We start from the raw sequence: 26,517 nt of genomic DNA on the forward strand, positions 1-26,517 counted from the left end.
ACCAGAGGTACCACTGTAATTTTATTTCACATTAACACTTTAAAGTAGTGGTTCCCAACTGGTGGTCCGTGGACCCCAGGGTGTCCACATAACCCACCCAGGAGGTCCATAGCACCACTCACATAACGAAAACTACCACAGAGATGTCAACATTTTCAAAAGTAAGGGGTACATGGCTTGGCTTTTGAAAAACAGGGTGTTCATATTACTTAGCTAATTGGGAACCACTGCTTTAGAGCACAGGGGAGTGGTCAGCTTAGCTAACCCAGTGTGTTTCTCGGCTTGTTCTCCCCAGCTGTTCACATCAGCACCATTTCATTAGTGTCAGATTTGTTTCTGTGTACACTAAAGGGGGCATTGGTGGTTGGGAATGTCCATCCCCTATGCAAAGGTGTTCACAACTCAGTTTGAGATGAATTAGCAATGGCTTAAGGACTCCTGCAATCTGAAGCTGCTTTGAGAAACTCAACAAACTGTAGTATTTTATAAACAATGCAAGATACGTTTGCATTTTGCAGAACATCATATGAACATTGGAAACCCAGCACTAGAAATGCGGTGAGTGAGCAGTAAACTGAAGTGTGAGCACAGGCATGCAAGTACAGACCCATTTCTCCTGCTCACAGATTTAGCTTTCTGCTCTGCCCTATGGCCCCAGGGACTGTAAGATTATGTCCCATTTTTGTCCCTATTCAGCTGTTAGATTGTGTGCTGGTTTGGCTGTGCTTCCTAGCCAATACCACCAAGAGAGCAGTAGGCAGGCATGGACTGATTCACGTAGCTTAGGTTATGTGATGCTACACATGGAAATAAAATAGGCAGTTTTGGTCCTAACAGTAAGATAAAATCAGAATGTTTTGATATGAATGTAAATTTCCAGCAGATGCAATACATTTGTTCTATAGTGTCAAAGTGAACTGAACTCGTTTATGAACAGTGCATAAAAGCAGTTTGACGTCTGAATATTTAATGTATGTATATTATATACCTTAACCGACTTTCAATAAAACATTGCCAGTTTGTTCCAGTGGTTTAGTAAAGAACTTAAACTTCAGAGTACAGCATGTATGAGTACAAATATGAAATTAGTGCAGCTTTTATTAGTTTTTCTGTGAAAGCTATCTTTTAAAAACAAACAACAACAAAGAAAACAGTAATTCCCAAAACTGTAACCCTTCGAACTGAGGTATGCTAGTCCAGAGAAATAAAAGCTATGGAGTTGCTTTTTGTTTTATTGTGAGGTACCAAGGGGAAAAAAGAAACAGTGAGAACGAATAATGACTAGTTTGGTGTTGTCTTTGTGCCAAGTCCTGCTGCTTTTATTCATACAAAACTCCATTGATCTCATGCATTTAAGAATGATTTCACATGCAGCAATAGCTGTGATCCTTAAAAATGCTTCTTATGTAATTATTTTTACACCCGTGCAAAATAGACATCTAATTGGAGTTCTTTGATTAAAGTACTTTCATAATACTATGCTGTTCCCTGCAGGCATTTATTTACACACACACAGGGCTGCTGCTTCTGCTCGCTTGACTTGCCCACACTGCCCACCCCACCCCCTCTCCAAAACTATTCCCCCTGATCATAAAGCTCAGCTAAACCACCTCACATTTCCTTGGAGCTTCTCCAAGTCACCACCCTCCCTCTCCCATTACACCTCACAGCTGCTGTGGGAGATGGGAGAGAAAAGCCTCCCTGTGCTGCTTGCTCACTTTGCTGCCCACCTGCTGTTCCAGTGGTATATTGCAGTTTGGTGGCCAAGCGAACTGCAGCATGATGACATCCTTACACACACACACACACACACACACACACACACACACACACAAAATGTGCAAACTGCAAAAATAAGTTCAGACATATTAGTTGAGTCCAGATTAACCATTAAGCCACATACAGTGTGCTCTAGAGCTGTAGCAGAGTTCCGGCCAAGATGGATTAGTCAATGTCCCAGTATATGCCTTTCAGTAGGTCATCCCATTGGAAGAAGCCACTGGTAGCCAGAGGAGCTCTTCATCCTCAAAGCACCTGTAAGTAGCTATGGCCCAAGGTACCCCTCTAATGATCTCCTGTCGCTATGCATCAGGCAAGAGGAGAACTGCCACTCACACATCATCATGACAGTGTATGTACTGCCTTTCAGTTTTGGCTGGTGGAAACAAGGACAGAGATTTTGTGGTTCTCTTTAGTAAAATAAAAGAAAAAAGATGCTGTATCAGGAGAGTGATGAGCAGTGATGGTACTTCTTTGTGCCTGAAAAGCAGCTGGGACCTGACAGCACAGGTACCTTTTGTTTTGGCAACCAGAAGCTACTGCAGCCACTAAGAGATTTCATATTTTTGTTTGATGCCTTGTTAAGCGACAAGGGTAGGAACCAAAGGTAAGAGTGACTTGGCTTGCAGAATAAAAAAAATTCTTCCAGTAGCACCTTAAAGACCAACTAAGTTAGTTCTTGGTATGAGCTTTCGTGTGCATGCACACCACACGAAAGCTCATACCAAGAACTAACTTAGTTGGTCTTTAAGGTGCTACTGGAAGAATTTTTTTTATTTTGACTATGGCAGACCAACACGGCTACCTATCTACTACTGGAACCTTGGCTTGCAGAGTGAGCTTGTTCTGTTTCTCCTCTTAGGCTGTAGTTCCTTTTAGATCAGGCATAGGCAAACTCGGATCTCCAGATGTTTTGAGACTACAATTCCCATCATCCCTGACCACCAGTCCTGTTAGCTAGGGATGATGGGAGTTGTAGTCCCAAAACAAATGGAGGACCGAGTTTGCCTGTGCCTGTGTTAGATTATAGAATCCTTGAATACAGCCAGGGGTGATTTGATAATGATGTTCAAATTGCTATTTGCATTTCCTGTAGCTTTTCATAAGTGTGTCACTCTGTTGTACATGCTAAAAGTTAGTGTATTTGCATTCTTAATTGTACTATCAACACAATTTTCTGGTGTAGGAGAGAATATACACACACAGGTTTATAGCTGTTGTGCATCTGGCCCACAATAATACACATCTTTAAGACTGATCACAGAACACGCATACAGACATTTTGAATTTAAGACCTAATTTTCCAGGGTCTGTTATTTAATCTAATCCAAAAATGGCAGTTCCCAATATGTACCATGTCACACACATGGATAAATTCAAAATTAATGTGCACGAGAGACAAAAAAAATGCATTATTAATGTAGTTTTTGAAAGAGCCCAAAGGTATGATTAAAATAAGTGTATTGCATGTTAAAGCATATGAGAATGTATCTCTACATTCCTCTTATTATTAGTTTTAGATATTTTGCAAGGATGAGCATCTGAAAGTAGTTTTTTTGGGCGGGGGCAGGTAGGTAAATGCTAAAAGGGAGGATCATGCCAATTTCACACAAACACGTGAGAGTAGTATCTGTACCTTTTGCCTTATATCTCAGGTTTTACAAATGATAGAAACTTGTCCTTTTCTAAAATAAATGAAAGCTGGGAACCTGGGGATTATGGTTCATCCAAGGAGACCAGTTCTCCTCCCCCTGTGGACACCTGTGCTTGAAAGCCTTCCTACACACATAGGATCTATGCTAAAATTATGAAGACTATGTTATAGGTATCCTGGCAGGTGGCATACCCAAAGTGGATTGTGTTTAAAGGTTTTTTGGCAGCATTCTTATACTCATGTGGGAGTGCAATACAATACACATCTACTTAGTAGGAAGCCACATTGAGTTGTTCCCAGCAGGTGAGTGTTCACAGGGGCATATTCCTAGATAAGTGTGCCTAGGATTGAAGTCTTAGAAACACATTTGATATCCATGGCTGTGATCCAGATCCATAACCATCAAACGAAGAAGGAATGTTGCCCTAGGTCACATGAGAAAGCACCTGTGTTTTGTTTTTCTTGGGTTGCCTTAGTGTGTGGCTTGGCTACCTGCCACTGTTATCATCATCATCATCATTTATACAGCGCCCACCATGTACATGGCACCTTACAAAGCTTACACAGGCAATCAGTAATTACAGTACTGTTCTCTGTAAGCACCTTACTGCTCAAACCTAAGTATACACATTCAGAATACCTACTGAGTTCAGTAGGTCTTCCTAGTAAGTATGGTTAGGTTTGCAGTTGTGATGTGCCTTGGTTTTGGCTTGCTAGAAGGCAGATACTATCTTGCTGCAATTAGCTAGACTAGATGGCCTGCTGTTTCCATTATTTCCATGAGAGCTTGCACAACCAGTTGCTGGAAAAATACGGGTGGGTGGTATTGCCCTCATTTTCTTTTGTGGGTTCCCTAGAGGCATTTGGCAGGTCACAAGAGGAAGCAGGACTCAGCAGGACTCTCTACAGTGTCGTGGGGGGGGGGGCAAGCTGGGTTTTTTTTTGCCTCAGGTGAAGCCTCCAGAGGGGCACCATTGAGGCTCCCAGCCTCTCTCTCTCTCTCTCTCTCTCTCTCTCTCTCTCTCTCTCTCTCTCTCTCTGTGTGTGTGTGTGTACACAAATGCGTGGGAGGGGGGTATGCCAAACTGGGTCTTTGACCCAGGTGAAAAAAACCTTAATTTTCACCACTGCTCTCTATATGCTCTTAAAATTGTCTTTGACAAGCTGGTGCTCTCCAGATGTTTTAACTGCAACTTCAACCAGGCTGGTGGAAGTTGTAGCCCCAAACTTCTGGAGAATGCAAGCTTGGCAAAGGCTGCCTTTCAGCAACTTGTGTGGAACTGTCACATACTGAACCATTCAGACACATGCAGACTTAAATTGATATGATCATGTATCATGCAAGTCCTCTGGATATATATGAATTGTATAATTTATTTTATTGGTGATGGTGAGGTAAATGTTCTAGTTATCTAACTTGGGGGAGACACTATAGCTCATGCATTGTATCCAGAATACACAAATCCAGCACGCGCCCTTATAATTCTCACAATCTAATATTCAAATTATCTGAACATTTTGGATGTCAAACCCACAAACTACTTGAATAAAGGAGGCTATTCACTGATAGCTGCTTTCAGGTAAGGAGATTTCAGACTTTTGTCAGAGTACTGTGTTGAACAGGAGTTGCTTCCAAAGAAATGTTTTGAGGATTACACCCTCAAAGGTCAATCTTGCTTCAGTTGAAGTAACAAAACACCTATTACAATAAACAGGGAAGTTAATGACTGGAACCCTAAGTATCCAGACCCAAAAATAATTTCCACTGTTTATGAATTCAGCTTGACTTAACTTCCTAATTACTGTAATGGGTTTACAATTCAGTGTACTGATATCTGGTACTAGGGCTTTGTACACATTCCCATCCAGCGTGCTCCTCCTCCCACCACCGGTTTGGGAAGTGATGCACACACCACGGTTTGCCACAATCCATACTGAGTGTACCTATCCTGTCGTTTCTTACGAAGTAATACCCACCAGCTTCGATCCAAATGGGGAGGGCGCGCGCGCAAGAATGATCTATCTGCAATTTAAGTCAGTAATTTGTACACAGCCCTGTTTGCGAGCTACGGGGGGGGGGGGAGAATCCACCAAGAAAGGATGCATTAATGAGGAAAGCCTGTGCATACTACTGACCTACACTGCAAACATGCTTAGCAGTTTCCTGCACGTTGCATCCTTGGCGCCTCTCCCCTCCCCTCCTCCCTGGCACATGCAACACTAGTCATAAAATGTGGGGAGGGGGACGAAAGAGCATCCACCCTGAGGGGAATCCGTGGTAGAGATCGACGAACAAGATGAATATATATATATATATATATATATATATATATATATATATATATATATATATATATATATATATATATATATATATATATTCTTCTCCCCTGCCTGTTTTGAGCCCCCACCTGTTTCTGCCTGTGTCACATACGCTGCTTAGTCATGACAGCACCAGCTGCTGGTGCTGCTTATGCCTCCCTCACGAGCACCCAGCCCCCTCCCTGCCCCTCTCCCCACCCTTCCCTCTCTCCTTGGCAGCAGCAGCTGCTACTTCCCAGTCACGACTCCCCTGCTGCTACCAGCCCCCCTTTCCCCCTCCATTTCTCCCTCTCCCGGCTCCAGCTGCCAGGCAGCGGCGGCGGCAGCAGAGGTAAAAGCAGCAGCATTAGCCGCCGCCGCCTCCTCCGTCTCCATCACGGCCCCTGTGGTTGCTCGGGAACTGCAAAGCCAACCGAGCCTGGGCGTGCAGTGGGCGGGGCCAAGCCGCGAGGAAAAGGCGGGCGTGGGGGTGGAGTCACGGTGGCGAAGGCCGCGGAGACTCCCGCCCATCTCCAGCCCATCGTGGCGCAAAGCGAGCGCGGTGTGTGTGGGGAGGGGGGAGAGGAGGCGGGCGCTTAGCCCCATTGGTTTCCATGGGGCTAAGGGCGTGGCCTCCTCCGGCCCGTGCTCCTTTCCCATTGGCGGGGGTGAGTGTCAGTGGACCAAACGAGAGCGCGGGCGGTAGGCAAGGGGAGGAGGGAAGGCCCGTGTCGGTAAACACCTCCCTCCAAGCCTTGCAAGCGGGTAGCGGGTTTGGCTGAGAACGAAGCGAGCGAGCTGCGAGGCAGAGAGAGGAAGGCGTGAGGCAAGTGCGGGGAGGAATTTTTCTCTTTTTTTTCCACGCGGGCGGGCAATAACGAAGGCGGCGCAAGGGAGGCGGTGGCGGCGGCGATAGAGGGAGCAGCAGCAGCGCTGAGGGACGGAGCGGCGGGGGATGCGAGGCCCGGTAAGCCGCGGGCACTCGGGAGTGGAGGCGTTTACCTGCCCCACCTGTCGCCCACATTGCAGTTTCCCCTCAGCCTCCCTCGCCTCCTCCCCCTTCCCATAACCGCCCCCCCTTTTCAAATCCCACCCTCAGCCCCCTAGAACACGCCGTAGTTGCCACAGATGCCGCCTACTTCATCGCCTCTCTCTTCTCTCTCTCCCTCCCCCCCACAACCCCACCACCTCCAAATTCCCTTCCTGCTGTTCCCTTTCCCCAACCGAAGCGCAAGTCCCATTGGGCATTTCCCATCCCCTCACCATCCATTTCCCCACAGGGCTGCTGCTTCTTTTTAAAGGGGGGGGGTATTCTGGTTGTGGTTGTTAGGGGTATTTTCCCTGCCACCATCGCCACCCCACAAGTGCAGCCGCCACCGCCTCTGTCTTCAGCAGCAGCAAGACCAAGGGCTTGCCAGACCCCCGCATCGATTAATATGTTGTACTGGGAGTGATGGTGGCGTTGGAGACCTCGGCATGATCCATCTCGCCGGGCTGCTTTTATGTGCTTGGTATTCTCGTGGTGCTTTGAGATGAAGGCAAGAGGAGCCAGCCCAGGCAGCTTTTCCTCCTTCGCTGCTTCTCCTTGCCTATTTTTATTCTTCTGGTATGTCATACATGTGGCTTTCTTCCCTCTCTCTCCCCCCCCCCCGTCTCTTCTCCCCCAATGAGTTAGGTGTGAGCAATATTATGTATGCAATTTCGCTGCAGACTCATGTTCTGTGCTGTGGCTTTTCCTTCCCTGTCCTGTTAGTAAAAATTGCAATTTGGGCTGAAAGCCCCATTCTATGCCATGCTTTACCTCTGGGTGCTTGACATACAAGGTTTTGTGCACCTTTCCCTTGGCTCCCTGTGGAGATGTGTATTTGAATAGGCACAGATGTGGGGGAATGTTAATTCTTACACATCACAGGTTGGCTTCAGTTCTCCCCCCCCCCCCCGCACATCTTTTGTGATAGATTTTTTAAAAGTAAAGGTGTCAAAGATTGCTGTGAAGAGAATGGTACATGCAGCCTTAGGCGGAAGCTGAATGTAATGGCAAAATCCTGATGAAGCTCCGTTAAAAAATTCCCTCTGTAAGATAGGCTCTGGGATTCCCCTTATGGTGCCATTGCTTGTCTTTGCTTTATAGTGCAGCTTCTGTGTCCATCACATTGTGGTCAACTAACAGACCCAGTAGAATTGAAAGTATAATTGAGTAATCTGTTCTTCGTTAGAAATTTTTAAAAATAATTTGTCTGAAGCTATTTCTTGTGAAAGGATTGGGCTTTATAATAATGCAGGATATGTGTGTGCATTGCTTATATAGGGCAATATGTTTGAAATTTTCAAAAACGTAATTCTATTTATTTGGTCAAGATAAAGCATTGTATTTGCTAAACATACTCAATGTATACATCCATGACTGAAATACTGTAATTATAGTTTTAATTATTAAAAGCAGACAACATACTAAAAAATAGATAAAAACAGCCCTTTAATTACTCAACAGCCCTATTGCAAATTAAATTTGAAGTTTTGAAAGAACAGGATTGAATGAGATGTTTAATTTTCAGTTGCTCATGTCTTCTACCTTCTGTTGGGAAGGTTCAAAACCCCTGGCCTGCTTTTTCTACTTGTACATATATATTGTAGCTGCTGGCAGTTTTTAAGGATTGCTCTTATATGAGGCACTTAGAATGAAATCAACAATTGTTATATAAACTCATTGGTATAAGGTGAAATTTGGGCAACATTTACACAAATGCACACACATATATATATCTTCTGCTTTCTCCTTTTTGGTGAGGGCTTAGTTTAGGAGCTCTTTTCCTTGCCTTAGCTTATGTGATGAAATGACTTTTAAAAAGAATACAATTCATCATATAATAATTGCATTCTTTTGTGAAGAAAAGGTTATGTGAGTTTGTGTGTCTTCCCTGCCTCTCCCCGCTGCCCCCTCCCACAGAATGCTGTTTTGGATGAATGGTGGAGGCAAAGCTCCTAAGTTAGCTCAAAACAGCCATAGGTTGCATAGGTTGCATACCTACCTGGGGTAGGGACTAAACCTTTGAACTTAATGACACTTACTTCTGAATAAAAATGAACAGAATTTCAGTGGCAAAGTGTATAATTATTAGACTTTCAATAAAGTCTCAAAATTAGCACTTGGAAAAAGCAAATTTAAATGCTAAATATCTGTAGTTGCTTATAACATTAATTATATCTGATATGTATATATATTTAATATATGCATAGTGCTTTAATGTTCAAAGTACATAATTGATCTTTACAACAATCTTTTAAGGTTGGTAGAATTGTTGTCTCCATATCACTGCTGACAAATAGTATCTTTAAGTCAAGTAGCTGGATTTGAAACAAGGACTCTGGCTCACGGCTTAGATCCCACCAATCCTATGTCTACTCAGAAGTAAGTCCTACTGCATTGTATGCTGCTTACTCTCAGTGAAGAGGGGTAATTAAGATTAGGTGTCTTAATTAGGAAAGTGTTTGTAGTAGGCTTGAATTATGCAACCTTTGGGATTTGACGTGTGCTCCTCCTCAAGCAGAACCTTAGTAAGTCAATTTTAGATTGGATTCCTGTTGCAGAGATACCCTAGGCCACTGATTAAATTTTATATTTTGGAATTAAGTAAAAATTGAGTCAATGCTTTAAAAAAATGTATAAAGTCCTGTAGTAGCTTTTTACCTCAAGCTTTTTTATTTATTTAGTTTCATTTTCTTTTATTTCTTTTATTTTTACTTATGCTTGTTAATACTGACCACATTGTAGTGTCTTGGGGTGCAATCTATGCTCCTGTTGCTGATGGAGTGGCCCATGCTGGAAAGGGGGGCAGTCCAGATCAGATCAGATGCCATTGTGTGGTGGCAGTGAGTTTGGTTTGGGATTGAGCGGATTACATGTTGGTTTTCCCTTGCTCTCAAAAAGAGCCTTTTGAGGGGGTGGGGTCCGCTGGGCTCTGCCAGTAGGCCACCCACCCACTCATTCAACAGATGGAAGGGAAAGACTGGTGAGGATGAGAGGCTGACTCACAAAAAACCTGAATAAGAATATTTTTTAAAAAAAATACAACCACAGACATGGCATCATCAGGGGTTGGATTGCTCATCCTTTCTTATTTCTATGTGCCACATCAATATTGTAAGTTTTTATAATGACTAACTTTTCTGTATCATTCTAACAGTATTATGGTCAAATCTTTCTAATGTATTGTATGTCATGGTGGGACGCGGGTGGTACTGTGGTCTAAACCACCTAGCCTCTTGGGCTTGCTGATCAGAAGGTCAGCTGTTTGAATCCGCACGATGGGGTGAGCTTCTGTTGCTCTGTCCCAGCTTCTGCTAACATAGCAGTTATAAAGCATACCAGTGCAAGTAGATAAATAGGTACTGCTGTGGCAGAAAGGTAAACGGCATTTCTGTGTGCTCTGGCTTCTGTCGTGGTGTTCTGTTGCACCAGAAGCAGTTTAGTCATGCTGGCCACATGACCCTGAAAGCTGTCTGTGGACAAACGCTGGCTCCTTCAGTCTGAAGTGAGATGAGCACCACACCCCATAGTCGCCTTTGACTGGACTTAACTGTCCAGGGGTCCTTTACCTTTTACCTATAGTACAGTGGTACTTTGGGTTATGAACGTAATCCATCCCGGAGGTCCGTTCTTAACCCGAAACGGTTCTTAACCTGAAGTGCACTTTCGCTAATGGGGCCTCCTGCTGCCACTGTGCTGCCACCATGCAATTTCCATTCTCATCCTGGGGAAAGTTCTCAACCTGGAGCAGCTGCTTCCGGGTTAGTGGAGTTTGTAACCCAAAGCGTTGGTAACTCAAGGTACCACTGTATGTCATGTGTGGAAGCTATTGTATTACTGATGCACTTAAGTATGACTTTGCACTTTTCCATGGCTTGTATTCAATTCCTCATTTAAGACTATATTTTTATGTATTGTGTAGAAGTGTAGCTTGATCCTATGCATGTTCACTCAAACAAGTCCATTTCAATGAGTTACTTCAAAATTAGTATGCATGGGATTGCAGCCCTACTATTTTTTACACTGCCTTGTTCAAGATAAACAAGATTTCTTGTTGATAACATTCGTATCTTTGAAATCATATTTATTGAGATTTATTCAGGTTAAGAACAATGATTTATCAGAATCTCTTGCTCGGTCTTTCAGTAAACAGTTTCTTAAAAAAACTATTTTATAGGGAGCTGTGCTTGTTGTCTCATGTGACTACTGATTCAAAGAATACTATGTTACTTGATTGATGTAATACACAAATTAGTAAGCAAATATGTAGTGTACATACATAATTTCTAAGTTTATGCACAGCCTGATCTGTGAATATTTATCCATTGTATTCAATGCGACTTGCTTCCAAATAAGTGTTCTTAGGATAGAAGTTTGTAGTAAGAAATGCTGTTTAGTAAAGTAGTTCATCCTAGAATGATACTTTGGCTTTTGTAAATTGTCACTCCTAGGGCAGAGCTTATGGCTTTGTGTTAGCATATCTGAGTTGACAAATGGTGTTGAAATCTATCAGTAACACAGTGTGACTATTAGTTTTTTCTGTTAATGCATGGACAAAGACCAGCCAGCTGGGTAGGTAGGCGGAATGAGAAGGCAACCAACCTAAATTCTCTCCCTTCTTCATTTTTTTTTTTTTTTTACAGTCAAGTTAGGAGGGAAACACTAGTGGTGCATCTTATTCAAAGATGGGAATAAAATGTCTATAAACTGACCTTCAAAACCTATACAAGATGCTCCTTGATAGTAATCCATAGCCAAAGTATGCATGGATGAATATACAGGGCAGCCCAACTTTTCATACCAAGTGGGCCGCAAGAATACTTTGACATGGAACCCACAGACTGCACACTCCCTTGTTGTACTTGGGGGGTGGAGCGAGGCCAAAATTTGACACACACCCCCCCCCAGCCCTCATGCAGCCTTGATACCCTGTCACAGTTGTAGCATTCTTGGCAGGGCTTTCACTGCTGTTATCCCCTCCACACAAGCAAGGGGGGATGGGCAGAGATGTAGGATGTTGGTAGTTAGACAGAAGGCTGTCTTTGTGGTAGTGATCAAATTAAGACACTATTTCCCTAGGCACATGTGTGCATGATGCCATCACTGCTATTTTTAAACACCATGTGACCTCTGACCTGTTCTGCTATGTTTTTTGTTTTTATTTAGGATATGTTCTTTGGCTACTTTATCTACTATTCTCATTTTTATGTTCTTATTGGTACCTCTATACTGCCTTGGTTCCTAAAATAACTTAAGGAAGTCAATGAAATGAAAGTTTTGCATCTCCTCCTTCCCACTGCAGCTATGTGTGTCGCTTAAAAGTCTTAATAGAGGATCAAGGGACTCCTGAGCAATTGGGAAGGGAAGTGGTGAGCTGCAAAGGAGGGGATAATTGGGCTTGGATCCAGTAGCCCTCCCATTCCCACATCTGTTCAGCATAGACCTCTTACCATTTAGAGAGGGTTTTAGAGGTTGCAGGTGGCTTCACATGGGATGAAAGAATGCAAAAATGTTTTTTATGTGCACTAAAGTTACAGATAGGGTTTTCACTATTACAATTTTTTGTCAGTTGATTTCACATACATATGAATAAATACTAGTTTCTAATAAGAAACCTATCAATGCTGTAATGCTGTTAGTTGCTAACAATCCCCATGTTGCAGGTCTGGTTTAGGCTGCAAGGGATTGTTGTACAGCAACCCTATGCATACTCTGCTATTAATATCTCCATGGTTATAGATTATAACTCTCATATAATATAGATGATATATTATAATCTTGGCATTTTACAAGAAGCTTGAGGTTGCCAGTGGTTTATAACAACCATCTAATAAAACCATTTAAGCTCAGTTATAAAACATCTGTATTGCTGCAAAATAAAGTTTTATCTATCTACACACATACATACAGTTACAGGTTTCTCCTATGATACTACATGGTATACCTCAGTTTTTAAGTGGGAATTGTACCCTCTTCCCATCAATTGGGTTAGAGCTGCTATACAATAGGCAAGCTACCGGAAATCCTCTATTCTCAGATTATTGAAAGGGAATTGCCTGTCCTTCAGAGATTTCTCTTTTTCCTTCCTTGTAGGCAAATTCGGTGTAGTTCTGTTCTGTCAAAGTCAAGCTGCCAAATGCTCTTCATCCTCTCAGATAGATGGAGGGGGGAGCAGATGTACCACCTTCCCCTCCTTTTTTCTCACCCCAAGCAGGCTCCACCAAACATACAAAGTGTGTTTGGTGGAGCCTGGGTTTAGATGGGTATACTGTTGGGCTTGCTGTTATCTTAGTCATGGTCGGTGGGTTTGTTATTTCCTCTATATATCTAGTATCTTACCTATGTTTATTGCACTGACTTACTGTGCCTTATTAGAATACTTTATATATATTAATGTTTGTCTTTATATTACTTGCTGCCTTAAGGATTTTTCTAAAAGGTGGGATATGCATTTATTCAAGGAAATAAATGAATAAGTTTAAAATACTGCTAGAGGATGGGAAATGGTTCCACAGCTTTGGTTTGCCTTGGTAACCAAGCCTCACATACCCTGCCTTGATAGCTGCAAGTTTAAAACAGGAAAGTGGGGGCTAAATGGCTTGGATACTCTGCAATCTCATTCCCACTGTGGGCATTTGTCCATTCAGAAATGGTGAAGGCGCTGACCATTTTCTGGTTTGGCTACTAGTAGAGGCTAAACACTCTCCAGCCTTTCTGCTATCTTCTCCTTAGCCTTGAGGTTGGAAGTCCAGTTCTCAAGAAGTGGGGGCAGGAGGGTGTCACTGATGGTGCTTGTATCACGTTCAAGCAGCACTGACAATCAAGACCAGACAAAAACAATGTGTACCACTCTGTAATAAAAAATGTCCAAGATAGTTTTACAATAAGTTGCAAAACTCAGTGGATGGAACCCAGAGAAACGTAGGTATAAAGGAACTAAGGTAGTGGTAGCTAACCCATAGGCCAGATCTCCCCTTCCCCGAAAAAGACCCTCCCAGCACTTCTACTACCTCAGCAGAAACCAGGGAGTGTGAACTGTCATCTGCATGGTGATACCAAAGCCCAAAATTCAGGATAACCTTGTTCTCAAAGGTTTCAGGTAAACTTTGAAAAGCATAGGGAATAAAATGGAATCCTGTGGCATCAGTGCCATGGAGCATGGCAGAAGTTCCCAAGCAACACCTTTTGGAATTGATGCTATTAAGGCATGGGGCAGCAGAAACTGTGGCTCCCCCGTTCCTAATAGAGCCTATCTAGAAGGAGAGCATCCTTAGAAAACTTCTAAGAGAGAAATAGGGAACCTATGATCTGCAGGTCTAACTAGGCCTGCCAAACCTCCTTATTTGGCCTGCTAGGCCATTTTGGCTGAGCTGTTCCCACCTGCTCTATGTCAGCTGCTGGGCAGGTAAAATACCTGGTTTAGCCAAAGAGAGAGGTGCTGATCTGTGATGCTTAAAAAGTCCTTTCCAAGGGACTTCATAAGATAATGCTTTGTAAACTGTTCTGTAAGACCTGCGTAGGCAAAAAGGTTCTGCAAGACCTGAGTAGGCAAAAAAGTCACCTGATGCTATCGTGGCACCAGACGGTGGAAAGGAGGATGGTCATGACTAATCAAATCAGGGATGTAAGGGGTGGGATAAGATAACTTTGTAGCTTGCTGGTCAGATTCAGTTCTCTACTGCTGCTTTAAGAGATCCAGGTCACACTCCCCTTGTCCGTCTCCTATTACAGGTCAACCATTGTGACAACTGAGGCAGTTTCTCTGCCAAAGCTAGGCAAAGTTGAAATACAGGTGATCAGGTCCATCCAAGAGTGTCTGGAGTTGCATGGCAACCACTCCCTTGAGCAGCTTCCTCAAGAAGTGAATATTTGCAACTAGCAAACAATAATGTCTTCTAGTGTGGCATTACCATTGTTTTATTCAAGATAGATGGCACTTTCCCCCTTGTTGCCTCCTGAATCCATATGGTCAACTCTCCTGCTAGATGTTAGACTAAGAAGGTGAATGGTTGAGTGAATGTTGTAGGCCATAACTTGTTTTCAATACCTGAAATTTAATTTATAGCTCAGGACTAGACTGTCCACCAGACACCTTCATAGACTGAACTCCTATAGTAGTGGATGTTACCTGCTTAGACAAAATCTTTATATCTGATATTACCCTTAGTTTTAAGCTTTATTTGGGCTATTTGCTAAAACTGTTTCACATAAATCGATAAGACCAAGAGCCTGCAAGCAATTTTGTTCATCTTGTGCAGGTTGCTTTGACTGGTTTGTGTGCTTTTTGTTTGTTTCATTATACAGTGGTACCTTGGGTTACATACGCTTCGGGTTACATACGCTTCGGGTTACAGATTAACCCAGAAATATTACCTTGGGTTAAGAACTTTGCTTCAAGATGAGAACCGAAATTGTGCAGCGGCGGCACAGCAGCAGCAGGAGGCCCCATTAGCTAAAGTGGTCTTCAGGTTAAGAACAGTTTCATGTTAAGAACAGACCTCCAGAACGAATTAAGTTCTTAAGCCGAGGTACCACTGTAATAATATTGTTGTTTAGTCGTGTCCGACTCTTCGTGACCCCATGGGCCAGAGCATGCCAGGCACTTCTGTCTTCCAGTGCCTCCCGCAGTTTGGTCAAACCTATGTTAGTAGCTTGGAGAACACTGTCCAACCATCTCGTCCTCTGTCATCCCCTTATCCTTGTGCCCTCAATCTTTCCCAATAATAAGGATAATAGCAATTGCAATTTCTTGTTAAGTCGTGCATTTTTGTCTTTAAAAACAGTGCCTTTATATTTAAAGCTGCCTTTGTTTGCTGTTGTATACTGTAACCACCAAGAGTTGGTGTACAAAGAACTTTTGTTAAACTCGTTGAATTGTATTTATTGTTCTTGCATGAGTGTACAATACAATCAGTGGCTCCTAAGAATGTTTCTTACAAACCAGCTTTGTATAGTGTCAGGTGATGGGTTATCTAATTGAATATTGTGTCCCTTGACTTGATTGCCTCAGAACCTAAACAGATGACTTTTCTAGTGAATCCACCTGAGGTAGCTTGACCAGAGATACTAGGGACTGAGATGGAGACATATATAAAGTGTATGTTTTGCCAGAGACCAGTGTTTGAAATTAGCCAGGTGCCAGGCACATTTTGCACCTGGCTTTCGATCACTTGCAACCAAGTGACTATGCCTGGATGGTGTCTGATATCTTCACCATCTGGAGGTGCATGCCTGGTGATCATTGGATCTGGACTGTTTTCACACACTAATATCCCATTCTGTAGAATTCTATCAGTTATATTTTATCTGCACAATCAGAATGAATTTCCAGTACCAAAATGCTTCTCTAGTGCATCCTGAGCAGGAGCAGTCACCAGTAAGAAATAGAGGTTGGAATAGGCCAGTATATATGTGGACTGCCCCTGGATCAAGCGACTTTTCTTTTTAAGTTCTCAAAGCTCAAAGTTGTCATCTGAACTAGCCAGATGTTTAACTGAGAATCAACCACACTCAATCCATCATTTGAAAAATAAGACTTTAGAACTGTCTTGCCCAAAAATGGCAACTAAACATTCCGTTTTGGCAAATGTAACCTTGGTTTAAGGAGCCATTTGGCACCCGGCTTATATATATGAGTTTCTAACACTGCCAGGGACACCTTGTGAGATGGTGCAGATGGTAAAATGTTGCTGCCATGTGAATCCAGGCCTTTGCTTGCAGATATAGCTTGATGCCAATAGCAAATTGCAAATGAAGTCTAGTAAAGTTTATGATTAGACTAGGGCTGTGCCAAACTAAAACCCGTTCTCCAGTTTCTTGATGTTTTGTTAGCCTGTAAGAGCCTTCTGTTTTTCATTTGTGGGGTACATAGAATGTTATAATTTTGGTTGGTGCAGGGGTGTTTTCAAATTGGTGTTTTTAGGGGTTAGAATGCACATTCACCCAAAAATCGCAGAGTGACATGTTAAGATGCTCTCCTCTCAATTGGTTAATATTCATTCATATAAGGAGTTTGATAATTTGTGTTGACAGTCCCGTAAAACCAGTTTATAATTTGCTTGTAAAAGAAATATTCTGGAGGCAGAGTTGGAGAGTATACATTCAACAATGTTGAATAGATTCACATTCTCTAATGCATGCCAGTTTGAGTTCAGCTGTGTTGCATTACTAAAAATAAATGTACCCTCTCTGGATTGAGCATTCTGGAGGAGGGATAAAGAAAATGAATTATCTGTCTTGTTAATGTACTAAACATTTGCATTTTAAGTAACTTCATAATGTGTATTCCCTTCTGGTTTGAACCATAAGATGGCTTAGTAGAAATTACATGAAACAAGCTATAGCTAGAGTTGATCAAGTGCTTGGGTAGGGGCCTATGCAGATTAGAAATAACCATGACTAATATGGATAGAGTTGTATTTGTGAACTAGGAGCAGGAGGCATGAAGAGAGTTGGCTGACAGGAGGGAGTAAGTAACACTGTGGCCCATTCCCAGTCCAGATCAAGGGAACACCAATGTCTGTACAAGATTTGCTTCATCTTTTTGGATACAGAATTTTGTCAAACAGATCCCCATCTGCCATAAAATTCAGTGCAATTTTAAAGTCTCCTTCAAAAAAAGTCTTTTATCTTGATTAGCCTGGGATGATCAGTCTTTTTCACAACCTCTAGTTCAGTTTCATCAGCATATTGAAGAAACTGCATTCTATAAACTCAACAACCTACAGCAATTTCATGTAGACATTAAAAAAAAAGAAATACAGTTAAATAGGAAATTGTTTTAGAATTGGTAGCTGCTCCACTTCCATTCCACTCTGATAGTAGGAACCAGCAAGGCTTCATATGCAACAGTTGTCTGCTGCTCTGACCTCCCCCCGCCCCAGCTAGGATTGCTCTGTTAGTATGTTTTTATCTACCTTTGTTAATTGAACTTGCTGTTGATTATAATAAAAGGATTGGAGACAGAACTAATCCCTGAACAACTCTCAGGGGAAGAAGCAATAGTCAGCAACATTGTTGCATATATACTGACTGCCAAATATAACCAGTTCTAGCTTTACTGTATTAGGATAAGCACAACTTTGCAGGTTATAGTTTTCACCTTCCAAAAACAACAAAAAAGCAAAAGAAAAAAGAAGCCCCACCCCTTTTCTGAAAAGTGGGAATAATCTTAGACCTTAAGAAGAACATGTTAAAAACACAGCTGTTCTGGTATCTTTTTAATGTTTGTTTGTTTGTCACTTTCTTTTTAAAAGCTGCTTTGTCATTTTCATAATACGTAAACATAATCAAAAAGAAAAACTCCTTCCTAACCACCTCCCAAGCCCCAGTCCCATTCAAATACACACAGATAATTCTCCTTCAAATAAAAGTATATTTCCATATTTCCCCATAAGTTGCTGGTGGTCCATAGCTATGTTCTTTTGTAGTTGCTTAGTACAGTGTTTCCCAACCTTTTTTGGGCAAAGGCACACTTGTTTCATGAAAAAAATCTCGAGGCACACCACCATTAGAAAATGTTTAAAAAATAAACTCTGTGCCTATATTGACTATATATAAAGTAACTCTCTTTAATAGGAATCAATGAAGGCATATTCTACATATGTAGCTGAAATAGTCGAAAAAATTCTGAGTTGTAAGAATGGGCTTGTATCATGCCAGATGGGGAAAGGTCACTTTTTACTTATGTAAATAAAAAATAAAAAAATAGTAACAGCATAGAAGGTAATGGTTAGGCTAGCATCCCTCTTCCAAATATGCTAGGTTTTTATTTGCAGGGACTGTTCTACATGGGAAAGCATTCAGCACTGTCATTCTCCCATCTGCCATCTGAATTGGTACTATTCTGGGTCAACTTACTCTGCTGCATGTGTAGATGAAAATGGCACCAAGTGTGGGGGAGGGGGCAGAACAGGTTTCAGATACAGGATATTAAGCATACACGTACTTCAGATTGAACTGGTTGCTTGCTTTGCAAGTTTTCATTTCCCAAATGATTGCCTTGGCAAGCGCAATACCTACCAGGCTCAACACCGGTCTCGCGCTGCCGCTTCCCGCGCTCTCAAGGACCCGGGAGGAGGAAGGCGTGAAGGGAATCCCGAAGGCGCGAAAACCTTGCGCATGCGCAGGCCTTCCGCCTGCGACAGCCCAGTAGGCCGGCCGAAGCGAGCGGCGATGGGATGTGGGAGGGAGCTCGCTCGCCGCCCCGCGTGTGCCTATGTGGGGCACGTTACAGCCCCGTGACGTCAGCGTCACGCAGGCAGCCAGGCAGGCAGACGGCGAGAGCCCCGCGCTGGGCGGCCTCTCCTCGCCGCCGCCGCCCCGCCTCTCGCCGCCCGACTCGCCCCTCCTCCCTCCCACGGCACACCAGGCAACGTCTCGCGGCACACTAGTGTGCCGCGGAACACCGGTTGGGAAACACTGGCTTAGTAAATAAAGCTGAACCATGTTTATAAAATTTGTCTGATCGTGTGTCATTCCTTTGGTCTTCAGCTTTGTAAGTCAGTTTTTCCATTAATATCAAGTCCTATACCTGCTTAAACCACATTTAAAACAAATCAGCATTTAGAGTTCTCCAGTATCAAACAGTTGTAAGGTCTTCTTCCATCGTAAGGTAAGTTACAAGGTCCTTCTGAATGAGATCCACAATGTCTGTAGAGTAGATGGAACGAAGAGAAATCCTGTGGTCTATATCACTCATTTGAGCCATGATCAATTCAGTTTCCCAATAAACTTTATAATGACCACCACATATGAATAAAATACCCAAGCTGCAACCGTTTTTCCAGCATTGTGACAGGATGCTTTTGTTAAATTTATTAAGCAGGGAGGGTTGTTTTTTTAAAAAATAAATCCCAGATCAGCTAGGTTTTTATTTTTTTAAAAATAGGAAACCCGAGTGGTTTCAGCACAATAATTGAGCTTAAAAACATGTGAAGTACCGGTAATTTACCTTGAAGCATTAGTAAAGTGCTATTTTACTTTTAAGTAATATTAAGCAATCCTTCCAGGCCAGTGTAAGATGCTATACCTTATTGATACTGCAGCATTTCATTTAAAAAATGAAACGTTGTGCATTGAATCTCACTCCATATAAGTTACCAAAAAAATTATAAACCACCTACTGCATTATGTTGGTAACTGCTGATTTTGGTTGTATCTGATAGGGTTGTAAATAAATTGTAAATAAATGTGCGTAAGTTACCCATTACCTGTATTTGAGTGCACTAAAAATAGTAATGCAGCTTTGTTTTTAGGGTTGCAAAGCCCAACAGATTGGTTCATTGATCTATATGCATATGCTTATTTAATTATTTAGATTCATTCCTACCCTCAAGTCTTGTTTCACATGAGCTTCTCTGTTTCCACGGCAGATATGTAAAGATAATTTGTTCCTCAGTCAATTTGGTTGATTTCTTCCTTTGTGTAAAGCTTTACTTTAGCTTTGATTTTGTTACAAAGTGCCCCCCTCCCCATTCTGCGCTTAAAGAGGTCATATTGTATGATTTTATTGTTTTACTTTTAAAATTAAAACCATGGTATTGGTCCAGTTGTGTAAAATGTTTTATTGGAATGATGCTACATCTTATAGTTTTTAAAGTTAATTTAACTTAATAATGACACTTATCTTTATGTATTCTCAAGCTTTAAAAATACAGTATCAAACTTTTTCATGGTTTCTTTAAAACTATGAATTAATATTAAAACATTTTGGGATACTCCTAGCCACCTCCTAGGAGTAGCATGCCTTGCATATACCATGCAACTTCAGATGTCCTCTTTTCCAAAGCAACATTACAGTCTGCCTTCAAATACAGGTGGAATTTTAGGCGCATCCAACTGATGCATAATTTCCGACGTGTGGGTCCTTTTGGACCCAGAAGAGGGCAGAATGGGGTGTGGGTGGTATGGGTAGGCAGGAATGGAACCCCCACGTGAAATAGTTACTGCCTGTACAGGATGGCTAATGATGCACTTGAGGCATAAGCATCATGACAACATCTGTACACCCAGGCCTTTGTGCACTTCTGCAGGAACTCTCTAGCTCTTAACATCTTGAATGATCAAAGGACAGCATGCTGTGCTTCTGTTTTAACCACAGTGTAAAATTGGGCTGAAGCTTCTTGAATTATTTTTCTGTAAAAAGTGTGTGTCTCTCTTGATGGGGTTTGAGTCATAACTTCTGGAGTGCAAATAATTGCCGATATAGTGAATCTGCCATTGATTGTGTTGTGAAACAGTGTTAGCTGATGCCACTTATTTTATTTCTGCACAGGAATCTCCCACAAAATTAAATACATGACTGTAAGAAAGAAGAAATCTATATTGATAGACTGTACTATCAAAAACCTTCTCTTCAGTCTGCAAAGCCTTCAGCTTTTCTCTATGCCATGTTGTGTGACTGTTGTCCCATGAGGAATTTGTCTTCATGAAGATTCCTAATATTGGTAATGTGATGAATAAATTTGAGATCCTTGGGGTTGTTGGTGAAGGTAAGCACATGTTTTATTGTGTTTTTAATATTTTGTTGCGAGCCACCTAGAGTGCTTGGGGCAACCCAGTCAGATGGGTGGCATATAAATAATAATTTTGTTGTTGTTGCATCCTTTTTCAGTTCATTTTGGGACTAAGTGCATGATGGTGCACAGACATAACTAGAGGGAGAATATAAATAAGATGGTGTCTACAGGAATCTCTTTTGGACCTCCAAATATGGTTATAGTTAGGGACAAGCTTTTTTAAAAAAAAATTTTTTTATTGCAAATCACTTTACACAAAACATTAAAGATAAAAAAAACAATTAGGACATATAAACAAAAACAAAGAAATACCCCAATAACACCTCTAAACTTTAACTAATAACACAACATCTAACATCATGCACTCTTTTGATTTCCGAATCACCTCTTTGTGCTTTCAACGTATTCTTAATAGTTAGGGACAAGTTAATGCTTTTTTTAGAGAGAGCTAATGATGGTATGAGGAAGCTACTGGTGCACAGACTATGCAGACTCCTAGGTATCTGCCAAAATAATTTTTAAAAAACACTACAAGCAACCTACAAAATCTTTTTTCTGGGGAGAAGGAGAATAACTGTCCACTATGGGAAGCATTAACTATCATACAGTCTTCAATTTTTTTCCCCTCTCTCTCTCTAACGGTATCTATTGATAGCATATTCTCTTCTGACAGACAATGTTCTGTTACAACATTAGTGTGATAAGGCCCTAAACAGCTTGGGACCAGGTAGCCTTAGGTAGTCTCATCTTGGTCCTTGGGATCTCTGCAGGGAGGTCCTTTTGTCCATATCACCATACCATACATCCAGGAATGATGTGGAGGGGTTTTCATGGAGGTGGTAGCTATCATGTGGAATGATCTCCCCACTGAGATTAGACAGGCACTGATGCTGGCCTACAATTAAAACTATTTCTATTTAGTCCTGACCACTACTGCTACTTCTGGATGTCCCTCATTTACTGCGATTGATTTTTTTTTAAATAGAAAAATTGATTGTGTGTGTTATATCTTTATTGTGATTTTTATGGCTGTATAAAGAGCTTTGGTATATATATTAGAAATAAAAAGTGGTGTGTACACCCCCCCCCACACCCCCCACACCCCTACCTACATACCATAGTATATATATTCTAATAGCTAATAGTGTTTCTTTATTTCCCAGCTCTAAATCTTGGTGTATGAAGCAGGGAGGGAATTCCCCTGCTTCTCTGAAGCCTAGAAAAGGATGGGGCCTCTCCTTAATCATAATCACTCAAAACAAGCTGTCTCACTGTTTTATACATTTTCATGTAAGCTCAGGAAGAACCCGTCTGCTCTATCAAGCTTGCAAAGTATGCAGTGCTTGCCTAATGTCCAGAAACCCTCAAGAGACAAGGCTGTTCCTTTTCCTTTTGCAAAGAGAATGTTGTTGCCAAGTGCATTATTTTCCTGGCTCCAGTTTTGATCCCTAGCATTAACATGCATTTCTTTTTTGTGTAACAGTGTGTGCAAAGCACATGTCAGTAGTGAATAAACTAATTCAAATTTCTAGATGCTTGCTTCGCCAAACCTTTTTTAGGCATTACAAATATAGGCCATCATAAAGCATCCATATGTAAAATTTTAAAATATATACCAATAAACAGCCATGTAAAAATATGTAATAACGAGGATTTTCATTGGAGTTTCTTCCTGCTAACTAGTGCCATTCACCACTCTGAGAGATACTATTAATAAAAACTCAGCCACCCTTGCAGTTACTTCCGGGTTAATGTCAGACAGATAGAATCCGATATTTTCATTGTGCCGTGATGTTAGACTACCCAAGAAAGGGGACAGCACGCATTTGAGTTGCTGGTTGTACAATGGACAGTAGAAAAGGATATGTTCTACTGTGTCTGGCAGATTGATTTCTGGATGCAGACTCATCTACTTAATAACGTAGCACTTTGGTACTAATTTCTGAAATGCTTTTAGACACTTTTAATGTAAAGGAAAGTATATATTATTGTTGGACAGCCTAAGCTTCCCTGCGTAAGCGTTGCTGGTCCAACGTTTGCTCATTACTCCTTAAAAATAAAGCTGATGATATAACAGCATTTCTATCACCTCTGTATTTTTATGCTGCAGACATTTAAAAGTATATTTGTGTGCATGTCTTTATTCCTTTATAGAGTTCTGCTTTCTATTGAAAGATACAAGTATCCATGGTTTCAAACTATGTAAAAGAATCAAAGAATTTGAAAACTTACTAGCCAATTTTAAGTATATTCAGAGTCGCCTCATATTACTAAATGTTACAGCATTTGGTCTAAATAATGAGGAGGGGTGTATGGGTATATTTTATTTGTGTATGCTTGTATATATATTCCTGCCTTCTGGTGGCTAACCTCTTTTTTCCCTCTTTTTAAAAATGGTGATCTAGGAGCCTATGGAGTTGTTCTTAAGTGCAGGCACAAGGTAAGAAAAATACTTTTAAGCTGTGTAATTCAAGTTCCCATGATGAAATTGTATAGATGAAATTTAGAGTAAATTGCTACCATATGCAGAGCTGATTTGGCATCCCTTCTTCCCTCTCTTCCTAGTTTGAGGCAACCCATTGTCTACTGTTTTGTCTGAACCAAACTAATATTTGATTCTGGTTTGCAGAGCAAGCACAAATCATAAACTAGGGCTTGTCTCAGTAGAGGGAAGGGTTTTGCTGTGAGGTAAAGGCAGAAGGGAGTTCCTTTAAGACTTGTTTATATTTGTGTGAAGGTATCCCTTCCTTCAGGGACTTGCTGGGCAAAACACTCTTCCACTCTTTCCCCACATGCTGTCCAAGCCCTTGCACAGAGGACTCATTGCTAAGGGGACTCATTGATTGAATCCCACCTGTTGTTTTGATTTGTGTTGGACCAAATCCTAAGTCCTCCAGAGGATTTTACAGTAAGCTCCTTGTGGTAGCTAAGTTTCAGAGAACATTAGGGAAAAGGAGGAACCATGTTTTTAAAAAAGAAAGCTGTGTTTTATAAAGTTTCTGATTCATGATAAGGAACCATTGCTTTTTTTTTAAAGTAAGAAGTTCCACTTTGTTATGCAAGTCATCACTAGTCCTTAAAGGAGAATTTTCTTTTAATTGTGCACAAGCTATGTGTATAATTCTGAACCTTGTGTTCATTTTTTTGGTTGCCTTCTTTCAAAAGTATGGGTGAAATAGCCATGTATATCTAACCTCATAATATTGGGGGGGGGGGGGATAGAAACATAAGCCTTTTGATGTTCAATCACAATCTCACTGTTTGTAGTCTGATTTGCACAGACGAATTTTTCATGTCTTCCACCTGCTTAGCATTTAAGTTACTCAGCAGAAGACTGCTGAGTTGCCTGCAGTTCCATGAAAAATAACATCTCTGATTTAAAAAACTGCTCAAACCAGTCAGGCTCAAAAGCCACTACATATCTTATGTTAAACAAGATGAAAAGACCTAGTCCAAAAGCTAGCTCCTGTGAAGTTACTGAGAACATAAAATAATCGCATGCAGTGAATGTATTGAAGAGCACTGATTCTCAACATTTATATCCAGATCCTCAGCTTATTTATTTTGGATTTAAACTGGTTTTAAATCCCAATGTAATATTTTCTAAGCAAGTGTGCCTAGGATTGCAGCATTAAGGTGTGCGAAAATGTTTCCACAAACACAACTGGTGTTGCATGTAATACCGGAGGTGCTGCTTTCAGTAAATGTAGTTCAGTATACGTGAATGAAGCTTTAATCTGAAGTTCTGAGAACAATATGAAATACTGTGATTAGCACATATCTGCATCTAATCAGCACTAGTGTTTACTCTAGCACTTTGTTCTTTCATATGAAAGAACCGTACCCACTTTCTGCTTCTGAATGAAGCTAATATAAAAGAGTACAAATACTGGAAAGATAAAATGTTAAGTTTCCAGTAAAATAGGCCAAGAAAGATTTGAAAAGCAAATCACTAACAATATGAAAGCTAGAGATAAAACAGTATTGAAGTACATGACAGATGAAAATATGACCAGATAGCCACTAAAGACTGTAAGAAGACAAAGATATAAATTAATCTGTCATAGAAAATAGGATAATTGTTCAGAAATGTAGTGCATTCATTTGTAAGTTTAATTATTTATTTTTAACTTAAATTATTTTGCTGACTTCACTGTGCTGAGACAGCCTATCAAAACTTTTTGAGGTGTTTATATTGAAATTATTGTGTAATAGAAATGGCAAAAGATGAAGATTTAGAAATAATTTAAAACTAAATAGAAAGCCACTCAACCAAGGGTTGTAATTAAATGTAAAACAGAACAGTAGACACGAAGAAAAATTATTTCTGCACACTGTGCATAATCTTTTTACACCTTTGTTGTGTTATTCCCTCACCTCAATTGTGCTCCTTTTTTCTAAACTAGAAAGTTTAGAACCTTTCATTACAGGGGACTTTTTTGGCCCAAGGAGCCTTTTGGGTGCCCTGTTCTGCACCTATTTGAGCTCAACAATATCTTGAAGTCAAATCATTACTCTTTGAAGTCAAATATGAGTATGTTGGGCTTAAAATCCCGGAGAAATGTTTTGACTAACTAGCCTCAGGCAACAGCAGGATGCCTGGATTTTGAGCTAATGGAGGTTTACACGCAATCTTCAGAGGCAGCCCTATGCTCAGTACATTATAGTAGTCAATCCTCGGTATTGCCAAAGCTTGGATAACTGAGACCAGGCTCTCTGCCTAATGTGAGACCATAACTTGTTCAGTGTCTAAAATGATTGAAGGTGCTCCTTGCCACAGAGACATGTGGCCTCTCTTGGCAGTATTGAGTCCAGCATCGGTCTCCCAAACTACAAATGCAATCCTTTACAGAGAGTGCAACCCCATTCAGAACAGGTTGAACACCATCTGTCAGAGTAAAGAAACCACCAGCCCATTTTATCATGAATGAGCTGCAGTTTATTGGCCTTCATCCAGCCTCCTTCTGATTCCAGGCACCAATTCAGCACTTCCATTGCCTCGTTTGAGTGTGAGGGAACTGGGTGTTGGCACTGCCCTTTTAAATTTTATCCCTGTGAGATTTTGTGTGATTGGTAGTGAATAAATTGTAAGGTGGTTGGAAGAAGATAAAAATATTCACTGGGTGTGTTTGGTGTGGGTTGGTTTTTTTAGTAGGGGAAGAGAAGTGTGTATGTGACAATTTTACTTTTTATTGAGTCCAGTTGAGAATGTTTTATTATATGATGAAGAAACTGAA

At 41.2% G+C, this 26,517-nt stretch overlaps 1 protein-coding gene across 4 annotated transcripts in view; it reads left to right on the plus strand.

Moving 5' to 3' along the window:
- The first annotated feature begins 6,414 nt into the window (after positions 1-6,414).
- CDKL5 (cyclin dependent kinase like 5) overlaps positions 6,415-26,517 on the plus strand; it is a 66,468-nt gene continuing 46,365 nt past the window's right edge. For 2 of the 4 annotated variants that reach the window (XM_081199555.1, XM_081199557.1), the window contains exons 1-3: positions 6,420-6,701; positions 21,037-21,253; positions 23,686-23,720. In XM_081199555.1, the coding sequence (XP_081055681.1) occupies positions 21,190-21,253; positions 23,686-23,720 (99 nt within the window). In that variant the 5' untranslated portion in view covers positions 6,420-6,701; positions 21,037-21,189. Of the gene's footprint in view, positions 6,702-21,036; positions 21,254-23,685; positions 23,721-26,517 lie in introns of all 4 variants that reach the window. The other 2 variants (XM_081199556.1, XM_081199558.1) reach the window with 2 other exon arrangements.

This window comes from Podarcis bocagei (assembly GCF_964188305.1).
Source record: "Podarcis bocagei genome assembly, chromosome: 6".
NCBI classification, from domain to species: domain Eukaryota; kingdom Metazoa; phylum Chordata; class Lepidosauria; order Squamata; family Lacertidae; genus Podarcis; species Podarcis bocagei.